This window comes from Gossypium hirsutum, chromosome A08 (genome assembly GCF_007990345.1).
Source record: "Gossypium hirsutum isolate 1008001.06 chromosome A08, Gossypium_hirsutum_v2.1, whole genome shotgun sequence".
Lineage (NCBI taxonomy): Eukaryota > Viridiplantae > Streptophyta > Magnoliopsida > Malvales > Malvaceae > Gossypium > Gossypium hirsutum.
In genome coordinates, this window is record NC_053431.1 from 119,816,998 (window position 1) to 119,828,286 (window position 11,289).

Sequence of the window (11,289 nt, forward strand, 5' to 3'; positions counted from 1 at the left end):
TCCAAATCTTGCCAAATATAAAAGATTTAAAAGAAAAAAAACCAAAGTATTAGTTTGACATGGATTCTAGGAACTATTTTCTTTGTATACGTGGTTGTGGCTTAAAACACGAGGTAATCTGATCTCATAGTGCCTCACCAACTTATTTAAACATCATGGTTGATAGAGAATTAGAGAGTTTGGACCCTAGCCCTGAAGAAGACTTATTGAAGATGATTTGTTTACTTTTAAGAGTAGTGGGGACAAAGTAATGGATATTATCAAGTATCAAACTTTAAAGGCATTATAGGACCAAAGAGACTTCGGTACACTTGGTCTAAACCAATGCTTTTTAAGATTGGTGAACTGGGTTGACCCTTTGAGACCAGAAAATCAGAAAAGGATCCTTTACTTTTCTTTTTTTTTTTTCTTGAACTTCGATTATGGGTGAATAATAAGGATAAAGAAAAGCTAGTAGGCACTGGGGTCTATTGTGTCTTTAAAATATAGTTGTTTTAAGGTCCTTTAATTTGGTCTCGAAATGGTGCTATGCTTTACAAGGTCCCTTTCTTTTGAAGTTTAAAGCATGAAGAACAAAAGACTTAATTAATTTTTCTTGTGAGGTATCTCTGCTTTTGTAGGATAAAAATTCATTCCTTTTGTAAGAAATGTTAATCTTGATATTCTGGTTATATGGTTGGTTTGTGATTTGAAATGCAGAGATGGTTAGTTCATCTGGCAATCCTTCAAACAATATGAAGCATTTCAAAATGCTTAAATCGTTTATGTCAGCATTTTTCATTTTAGGAATCAGATTTCGGCCAGGGCTGGCGCCAGGTACAGGTAGGATCCTTGGCCCGAAAAACAGTGAAATAGCAATCAAGTCCTTTAGAAATTATAGAATTATAAAGTAGTATAATGATGAAATTGCATATTGATCCCTATAAAAATTTTCTAGCTTCTGCCTTCGGCTTAATCTATAGAGCTTGTGATTCTTACTCTAATTTGAGTGTTAATTTCTTCAGCCCTCCTTGTTTTATACCTTTGTTACTTATAGGACAAGTGTTAAATACTAGTATGTATCAATGCAGATAATTTTTTATTTAAATTTAATTACAAAATTATATATTAATTATCAATATAAATATGTTTCTTATTTTATTGTTTTTAATAATAAAAAAGAATATGGGGTTAGAGAAAAAAAAATATCGTTATTTATCACCTTTGAAAACAAAATGACATCATTTTCAAAAGTGAGAAAATCACTTTCATCAAGACTTCACAATTTTATTAGAAAAAAGAACAAATATATGTATGGTCACCGGAGGAAAATTTGAAAACTGAATTCTCTTAATTAAAGTTTATATTAAATTTATACTATAACCATATTCTAAATTTATAAATTTATATAATTTCTTTCGTGGTTTAACATTTTTATAATTTATATTTTTTAATTTTTGGTTCAAAAAAGTTTTTTATTTTTAAATTATAAATACAAATAATATTTTCAATCATAATCAATACTCATCCAGTAACATAGTTTAAATTAACCACTTAACTATAGTAAAACAAAAGAGAAAGCCCACTAATTCAACTAAATATTATTCAGAATAAATCTAAAGAGAAAATCCACGTACAAATTTACAAAAACACTCGAAATTCTAGGGATGTACAATAAAGAGCATTAATCATCATCCGTTTTGAAAAAAGTTTAAAACAGAAATTATATATATAGATAATTTATTACTCGTAACATTATTTTGTCAATTATATTTTTATTATTTTATCATAATTATTGCTTACATATTTTTGTGACCTTTTTTAATTTAATTCGACTATAGAGGTGCACCATAGAACTTAGTCATTATCAAAATGCGTGGCATTCATTACGGGTATTTTTTCAGTTTTTATTTTTGTGTTTATCTTCTAAATTACAGATGTCATAATTAGAGAGTTGAAGCTGTGACGTGTCAGCTAACCAGCAGAATAGGGCGTGGAAAGATATAATGATTCAGATGTATCACATCTTATCAACTAGGTCCCACTCTTCCAACCGGCAATTTCATAATTTAAATATTAAAAAAATTTTAATAAGAAACAAACTGATAAATTGCACTCAAGGTCACTGAATTTTTAGTAAGTTTATATTTTAGTTACTTAACTTTTGACTATTCAAAAATTTTATTTAAGTCCCTGAATTTTTTAAATATTTTTATTTAAGTCACTTGGTTAATTTTTTGATGTTAGTGTTTGATATCAAAGAAGAAAATTGTTTAAATTTTAGTTCACATATTTGTGATGTTTAAATATATTTAAAAGAAAAAGAGAATGAGAGCTTGTAATTGATGTATATGTGTGAATAGACAAAGTTTTACAATAGAAATTTTAATAACCTAGTGACTTGAATGAAAATTTTTAAATAATTTAATGACCATTTTATAAAATTTTAAAGTTGAGTGATTAAAATATAATTTTATTAATAGTTTAATCACCTTGGTGTAATTTACCTGAAAAGGAAAAAAAATATAGAAAAACGTGGATTCTATCTTGTCTCCTGGCCCCCAAACCGTCCAATATCAGACAAAAAGCCACGCCGCCCTCAAAAAATAAAAAACAAGCAAAACATGTGTGTTTATGATTGTTCCTCTGATTTTTTTTTATATATAAAAATATATTTAAATTTTATTCGGACCTGAAAACATTATAGTTATCGGAACTGAAACCTTGTTTATAAATTTTAAAAAAAAAAAGGAGGAGGAAGTGGAGGGAATGAAGGGTTTTGATTTGATGCGGGTGGGTCTAATGTTAATGATATGTCGAGCTGTCAATGTTTTTTTATCATTTCATTCAAAATCCGTGTGTTTTACTTGCTTGAGGTTTTTAATTTGGTAAAATTGTGTTTTTAGTACCTGGGTAAGTTACGGATTTAGCTTTAATACCTTACTTTTGCTCAATTTTAGGTGATAATATATTACTTGCCTATGATTTTAGAAATGTCATATAGAAATTCTTATATTGGGAGTCAGATTACATACTATCCCTTTAATTAAAAAATAAGTAAATTTATCTCTATACATAAGATGAAAGAGTAAATTGCTTTTTTTTTAAGAACTTTATCCATTTCTATTGCTAAAAGTTGTGATGGCTAATAAAATAATTAGAGAATTATACGTGACATGCCACATGTACCTTATTCTAATGTACATAGACTTGTTTTTAACCGTAGAAATGGATGGAATTTTTAAAAGGACTATTTTGCTCTTTGATCTAATGTATAAGGATTAATTTGTTATTTTTTAAGTAGATGGGCAAAATAAAATTTAGCTCCTAATATAAGAGCCTCCATAGTAATTTTACCATATAATTTAACTTAATAGATTTAAAAATTAGCATTTGATTTGAAACTAAAATTTCAAAAATTAAGGAATAAAAAATGACTAAATTAGATTATAAGGATTAAATATGTAATTGAAACATAGTCCAAGGACTAAAAGCAAAATTTTACATTTTTCATGTTTATGAGGTGGTTCCGACATTGTGGTGATGGGCTCCAAGGTCTGACGTGTGGAACCTCGTGATGTTTGGGCCCACTCTTGTCGGCTTGTCGTTTGGTTCGCTTGCACTGAATGGGTCCACCCACTAACTGTGCTTGACCGTTTTTCTCCTTTTGGTCTTGCATTATTAAAATAATAGTAGAAATAAATATTTTTTAAAAAATAATGTGAACTAAACTGGATTGATCCATCGTATTAGAAAGAAGTTGGTGTATTGATCCGGAGTAAGGCAAAAGAATTAGTTAGACTCGTAAATCAGTATTAAAAGATTGAAATGGATTAAAAATTTTAAAAACCACCTTATTTCTCTAAAAAATTAATTGATTTATTATATTTTTACAATAAAACCTTCTATGAACAATATTTTGGAGACTTTAAAAAATCAAAAATCCCTCTATTTATTTTAAACTCAATTTTATATAAATGCAAGCATAGGTTTAAATTAATCGAAGTGCAGTAATTCAAAAGGGAAAATGAATTAAAAATGCGAAAAAGGAAAGAAAATCATTAAATTTTTAATTAATTAGTTAGGTTTTGGCATTTTGTTAATCTTATCCAAACATTAATTTGTATAAAACAGAGACACTCCCATTTCCCAAGAAGATTATCCCAAAATTATATAATAAATGCCATCAAAGCCTGCTAGAATCATTTATTAACATTTTGTTGTTATATTATGTGTTCTTTTTCCTTTCTTTTTTTTTTTTGATAAATGATTTTTTAGCAGCTTTATTCTTTAAAAATAATTATAGTTATTTAAAGGTTAGGTTAAAATAAGGTTTAAAAACAATTTATTATAAAAATATATCAATTTGAGCCGGATTGTGGTTTAGCTCGACCTATGAATAAATTGATTCTAAATTATATCTATTTTTAGTTACTTAATTTTAAAAAGTTATAAAATGATCATTAAATTATTAGAAAGTTTTCGTTTAAGTCATTGGGCTGTTAAAATTATTGTTGTATGGTATCTGTTCACACTACCTATACCAATAAGAAATTCTCTTTTCCTTTCTCTTCCATAGTTCAGTTTTTTTTTTTATGAAATAGTTTTGAACATCGCGAATCAACAAACTAAAATTTAACTAATTTTCTTTTTTGATATCCGACACGGCTGTCAAATCACTTTGATCTAAGGTATGTTCTTCTACTTGACACTGGATACTAATCCACTGTACTTAAGTGAATAATAATTTTTAAATAGTTCAGTGGCTTAAGTGAAAAATTTTAAATAGTTTATTGATATTTTGTTTGAAGTTTAATAACAAAAATATAAACTTATTAATAATTTAGTGATAATTTATTTTTTTTATTTTTTATTTATTAAAAAACACACACACTAATGAGGAATATGAAAACCAGACAAGGTAGGGACCCAAACAAATAGCAGAACCAGCACCTTGGTAAACCAAAATCACCTTCCCAACCAACCTTTTTCCATTTTTCTCCTTCTTCACTACCACTCCTCTATTATTATTTCCTTTCATGTTCAATTTCCTCTCACAAATCTCCTTTTTGATTTTCCCATTTCTCTCTGCCTGCAAAAATCCCACATACAAACTTTTACTTCCATTTGATCATTTTTCTTCTCCTCTTTGAACCTAGGACCTGGGGGTTCAGTTTTAAATGCAAGGTGGTGGCGGCGGCGGTTCTGAAAGTGGGTCAATGTCTACAGTGTCAAGGGATGAGAACATGGTGGTGTCTTCTGAAGATTCTTCATGCCCGGATGAGTCTGGGTTGGAGTTGGGTCTTGGTTTGAGCCTTGGTGGTGGTGGTGGTGGTGGTGGCGGCGGCCGCCAAGGCGGTGGTTTTAAGATGCATCATGTTTCAAAAGGTGGTCCATATGCTAGGATTTTGACTGCTAAAGATTTCCCTTCTTCATCATTATCTTCATCGTCGTCATCATCATCATCCTCACCATCTTTAAGCAAAGCTAATGTCACAGCTGGGACCAAGAGAACTGCTGAATCTGTTGCTGTTGCTGCTAACGGATCTAGGTATATGCTTCAGTTTTAAGCTTGATTTGTGATTTCATATTTTCATGTAATTAAGTTTTTGGGGTTCATTCCATTAATCATATGTCCCTGAATATGCTTATGTTCGGTAGGAGGCTCCTGTCCTATAGTATTTTGCTGTCTTACTTAAAAAATAGACAATTTAGTCCCTCTATGTTAGATCATGAATAAACTCGTCATTCTATTAAAAATGACTTTCATTTCTACTATTAAAAACTACTAACTACTATTAAAGACTTTCATTTCTACTATTAAAAACTACTAACTACTATTAAAGACTAGATATACATGGCACAACACATGTCACTTTCGGGTTATTCCTTAGCTATATCGGTTTTTAACCATCACGGTTTTTAACCATCAATTTGACAATGATGAAATATTTAACAAAAAAAACTAATTTGCTCTTCAAGACAAAAAGAATCAATTTTCTATTTGATTTAACGGGACTAAAGTGCATACTTTTTAGTAGGGGTTAAATTGCAATATGACTTCTAGTATAAGGGCTTCACTGCTTATGTTCTTAATGTTATATATATGAGTTGTATGTCTTGCGTATGTTTTCTTTAACTCTATAATACTACCTAGTTAAGATCAGGGGATAGAGAATTAGGAAAGGAGAGAAAACTAGAATCTTCCAATTAGGCTTAAACATGTTCCTTAAAATGATTATTTATGTATAGATTTGAATCCTTTCCACTCTCGTCGAGACGCGATCGTGTTGGTGAACTATGTTGCTCTGACTTTTCTTTTTTATCAAAGTATTCATGCTTTGTTGTGTACCCGTTACTTCAAGGATCTGCCATATGCATGGAAAAAGTTAGGAAAATCGAACATACCCGTGTTGGACACGTACCTTTATACCTAAATTTTAGTAACTTAGCTATTTAGTGTTTCTACTTATTTTGAAGATATAAATGCTGGTAGATCTTGTTAATTCTATAATTAGCTTTGAATTGTTTGATTGTTCATCTCTCTTTGCCCCTCTTTCGGGGTGTCCTGCTTTCGATTAACATGTTGGTCCAACATATATGAATGGCAAATGTAAGTGTATTGAAAATAGACAGAAATGTAATGGATTGGATCTTAGGTGTTGTATTGCCAACTTGTAAAGCATAAAATTGGTGATTGTCCCTGTAATACATAATTGATCAAATTCTCAAGTTCTTGAACCCAATTTTAAGCAGCAAACCGGTTTATATCAAGCCCTATATGGCACTATCAATGCCATCAAGACTGTTTAATGTGTACAATTATTCTTCAGTATCTTTCCGGTACCTCATGAGTAGCTAATCGCTTTTCTTTCTATTAAACGTACCTATTTGAGTTCTGCTGCTTGAACTATTAATTTTCTTTGAATTTGAAACAGTCAAGTTGTGGGGTGGCCTCCTATCAGAGCTTATAGAATGAATAGCATGGTTAATCAAGCAAAAGTGCTGACAATGGAGAACCGCAAAAAGGAGACCTCGATGGTCGAGAACAGCAGCATCGGCGGCTATCGTAACGATGGTAACACTAAGCTGAAGAAATCCACGTTTGTGAAGGTGAATATGGATGGAACCCCAATAGGAAGGAAGGTCGATCTGAATGCCCATGAATCGTATGAAAAGTTAGCGAAAACGTTGGAAGATATGTTTCTCGAAACCGCCCCGAGTGTCAATCCATCTGGTAAGCTTTCCTAATTCATATTGATTATTGACCATGCAGATGTCTGGATCTATATGATAACCATGTAAATGATATATGAAATTTAACAAAACCGATATATGCAAAACCATCCCTTTTTGTATTTGCTTGAGCATTGTGTCAAAATAGGAAATATTAAACCTAGTAGATGATCATCAAAGCGTGTTTCTCTTTTTATGAAGGTTTGCATTAATTTTTGTGATTAGGATCAACGGCGCTGCAGCTTGATATGTTGAACAGGATGACAAGACACTCGAGACTGCTGGATGGATCATCCGATTTCGTGCTTACTTACGAGGACAAGGAAGGTGACTGGATGCTTGTTGGAGATGTTCCTTGGGAGTACGTATAATTTCAATAATGCATTTCACTTTACATATTAATTATTTCCATGTCACGGTCGCGGTATTTCTAAAATGAACTTCTGCTCTTTTTGCCTGGACCAAAAACCAAAACGTAATCCCTGAGAGTTTCCACCACGTTTAGACGTTTAATTTTATTTGAAAACAAATATACATACATACATGTGATATAAATAAAGTTTTCGGTTTAGGGTTTAGCGTTACATAAACCATTGATCGGTTATTTCAGAATGAAGTCATCATCTCTTGACACTGATCGTGCATGTTCTCGGGTTTTGATTCAGGATGTTCCTTACTTCAGTGAAAAGGCTTAGGATCATGAGGAAATCTGAGGCAACTGGATTAGGTACGTATGCATATATTCATACTTTTCCGGTCTTATCAGGGGCAGGGGCGTAGCCAAAGTGGGCAGGTAGGGGCCTTGGCCCCTGTCGACTAAACGGTTAAATTGCTTTTTTAGGCCCTTCCAAAATCAAAAGATTTTCATTTTATTTTTGATTGAATAAAGAAAATTATAATTTTAGCCCTTTTGAAAAATTGATAATTTAATTTTAGCATTTTTAATACAAGTTTTTTTAGCGTTGGTCCCTCTAATTTTATAATCTTATTTCGACCTCTCTAAACAAAATTTTTGGTTTCACCCCTGGTCTTATGCTTTTTTCCAGTTCTAAGCTAAGTTCAAGTTTCATTCATAATTTACAGCTCCAAGGTAACAAGAAACAGAACCAGAGACAAAGAAGAAAGCCAATGTAGAAATGTTTTTTTTTTGGTTTCAATGTCAATTACAGTGTTGAAGAAATATAGTCACCATAGGTTATGAATGTAATATTTAATACAAATAACAACTAGTGAGAGTGTTGTTCTTTGCTTTTATGCCTGTAAATAAAAGCGGCAAGTTTGTTGTTGTTGTTTAGTTTCAGAACTTTTCTTTCGTTTTTGGTTTATTATAGTTAGATTTTCGAACGGGTCAATTTTGATTTCAAAAAATTATTTAAAATTAAAGAAGTGAATATTATAAAAAAGAATTTTGTAAAAATTTTGGTCTCGAAAATTTTTGAATTTTTTATAAAAATCATCGTTTTTTTTATTTAATTTTACTTGTTATGCAGTAATATTTTATTTTTATTAATTTTTTGTTTTAATTTATGTAATATAAAATTTTAAATATTATTTAATTAACGGTTTAAAAAATATTTATATAATATCGATAATTTAATATGTAATTAAGATAATATAAAATTTGGAGATATATTGAAATTTTCTGGTGGAATTAACTTTGGGTAAAATATATAAAAATGGTACAATAGAGTTTGGAGTAAGATAATGTTTACACGTGGAAGTGCACGTGCAGCATCGGCAGTTTCGGATAATGGATTCATTCAACTATTCAAGAGACCAAACACGTGGAAATGACTGATTTAGCCTGACCGACGCAGCTGTGTGTCATAGTGTCGGTATTTTCAAGATCCTTTGGTCAAACATCAATCTTTTAACCAATTATTTTATGCCATGTTTCATAGTAATCTAAATTTAGGATGTTATTGCTTTTTTTAGTATTTAAAATATTTAAATTACTCAAATATTTTACTTTAATAAATAATAAGAGTATATATATTCTTATAAATTAAAATTAATGAAATCCTTTTCATTATTCAAATCTTATCAAACTAAATTAAAATCATTTAAATAATAATTTAAAATATAATTTTTGCACTAACTAAATTAAAATCATTTAAATAATAATTTAAAATATAGTTTTTGCACTAATTTTATCATGAATTCTGTTTTGAGTATTTTTATCATAAGTTTTGATTATATTTATCATAACTTTTATAATACGTTTCAGCGTATTTAATCTCATAACGTTCTACATTGATAATAATACCTATATTAATTAAACTAAAATCCAACGTACATCAATTATTTTGAAAATCTCAAAGAAGGGGAATTAAGTCAAATGTTAATAATGGGGAGGGTAAATGCAAACTGTGCTCAGCCTATCCCCACACCTGCCGTCTCTCCATATAAATTAGATTTGAAAATTTCTGTTTTGGTAATAAGATTTGAAAATATTTGACTCCTAATTAGAAAAAAAAAAAAGGATGGTTTAAATCATGTGATTGTCATTAATAACAGCAAACCGAAGAAGAAAGAAAAGAAGAAAGTGCTTCTCCATCTTCATACTGTAGTTCTTGTCTGTAAAATCTTATAAACCTTTCTTCTTCTAAAATATCGAAGCCATATGGCTGAAAATAGCCTTGGAATTTTTGTAGAAAAAAACCCTTCAGATTCAAAACTCTCAGAGCTTAACATCAAGTGTTGGCCCAAGTAAGCTCCATATATATAAATAATCTCCATTATTTGGAATAAATAATTTAAGATTTTCTTCTTAAAATTGAATAACAGATGGGGTTGTTCGCCTGGGAAATACCAGCTGAAGTTCGATGCTGAAGAAACATGTTATTTATTGAAAGGGAAAGTTAGGGTTTACCCAAAAGCCTCATCATCAACATCAACGGCCGAGATGGTAGAGTTTGGAGCAGGAGATCTTGTGATTATCCCAAAAGGTCTTAGTTGCATTTGGGATGTTTCCATTGCTGTTGATAAACACTATCAATTTCAGTCTTCTTCTTCATCCTCTTGTGATCACTAATTATATATATCTCATTATTATTTATTCTCTCTCTCTCTCTATATATAGATATAGATATAGACATATCTTCACTAATTTTTGCTGTTGTTTTTCGATTAATTCTTTCAAATTGGGATTGAAATTAAATTATATATTTGTATAACAGTAAAAATATAATTTTATTTTTTAATAATTTATATTTTATTTTTAAAAAATTAAATTAAATTTTTAGTTCAAATATAATTTTTTATTATTAATTTAAAATTTTATAATTTAATAAAAATACTTAAATAGAATAGGTTGTATTTTTATAGGCACGGCTAGGAGAATTACATTTTTCCAATTTTTGGGTTTTAGTTTGGATATAAGGCGAAATTATTATTATTATTATTGCATGTCCCATCCAAATTAATCCTTTATTTGTATATTTTATTTATTGCGTCTTCAAATATGCTTTAGATGTATTATTACACCGGTCAACTCTTTATATATACATTTATTGGGTTAATATATATTTCAACCCCTGAACTCAATGGCACTTAATTTTTCTTTTATTTAGTCCTTATCTAAACTTGAAACCATTAATTAATATATATTTTTTAATTTAGTAGACATATCTTTTGTACTGATAGTGAATAAAATAATGAGGTGTGTCTTAAAATTTTAAAAACTTATATATTCTTTTATAAAAATTTAAAAAAGTAAAAATAATTTAAGGAATAATGAATTTGAATGCGTTTTTGTCCATAGTCATTTTATATTTTTTTAAGTTTGGTGATTTTTTTTTTAAATTTTATTTTAAATTATATTACATAAGATTTAACATCTTATTTTAAAGTTTAAGAATCAATTTTAATTTTTATATTTTTTTGGATTGTGAAATTTTAATCCTATCTCATGATAACATATAAATCCATTTTAATTAAATTCTACTATTAATGTTATTGCACGTAAAATTATAAATTTAGTCCATGTTCTTCAATATAATCATTAGTTCTCATATTTTTTCAAGTTCTGAAATTCTAATCTTGATATAAATAATAATGATTAAATCCATTAAC

The 11,289-nt window shown here is 29.2% G+C and overlaps 2 protein-coding genes across 3 annotated transcripts; both read left to right on the forward strand.

The window, feature by feature from the left end:
- Positions 1–4,891: 4,891 nt before the first annotated feature.
- Positions 4,892–8,509, forward strand: LOC107942629 (auxin-responsive protein IAA11). Of its 2 annotated transcripts, none has more exons than XM_016876332.2 (5): positions 4,892–5,530; positions 6,918–7,216; positions 7,441–7,576; positions 7,881–7,942; positions 8,299–8,509. In XM_016876332.2, exons 1-5 carry the CDS (start codon positions 5,160–5,162, stop codon positions 8,307–8,309), a joined length of 879 nt encoding a protein of 292 aa, XP_016731821.2. In that variant the 5' UTR covers positions 4,892–5,159; the 3' UTR covers positions 8,310–8,509. The 2 variants fall into 2 exon arrangements, with proteins under 2 accessions (XP_016731821.2, XP_016731822.2); XM_016876333.2 differs by having other exon boundaries at positions 4,921–5,530; positions 8,262–8,509.
- Positions 8,510–9,498: 989 nt separating this feature from the next.
- Positions 9,499–10,278, forward strand: LOC107942630 (uncharacterized). Its single transcript, XM_016876334.2, has 2 exons — positions 9,499–9,924; positions 10,003–10,278. Exons 1-2 carry the CDS (start codon positions 9,839–9,841, stop codon positions 10,247–10,249), a joined length of 333 nt encoding a protein of 110 aa, XP_016731823.1. The 5' UTR covers positions 9,499–9,838; the 3' UTR covers positions 10,250–10,278.
- Positions 10,279–11,289: the final 1,011 nt, after the last annotated feature.

What these genes read in the sequence shown, in the direction of transcription:
- LOC107942629 (XM_016876332.2), top strand. Translation starts at nt 5,160, where the DNA reads ATGCAAGGTGGTGGCGGCGGCGGTTCTGAAAGTGGGTCAATGTCTACA. An exon ending in GTTGCTGCTAACGGATCTAG is followed by an intron (nt 5,531 to 6,917) that starts GTATATGCTTCA and finishes AATTTGAAACAG; the next exon opens with TCAAGTTGTGGGGTGGCCTC. An exon ending in CCCGAGTGTCAATCCATCTG is followed by an intron (nt 7,217 to 7,440) that starts GTAAGCTTTCCT and finishes TTTTGTGATTAG; the next exon opens with GATCAACGGCGCTGCAGCTT.
- LOC107942630 (XM_016876334.2), top strand. Translation starts at nt 9,839, where the DNA reads ATGGCTGAAAATAGCCTTGGAATTTTTGTAGAAAAAAACCCTTCAGAT. An exon ending in AACATCAAGTGTTGGCCCAA is followed by an intron (nt 9,925 to 10,002) that starts GTAAGCTCCATA and finishes ATTGAATAACAG; the next exon opens with ATGGGGTTGTTCGCCTGGGA.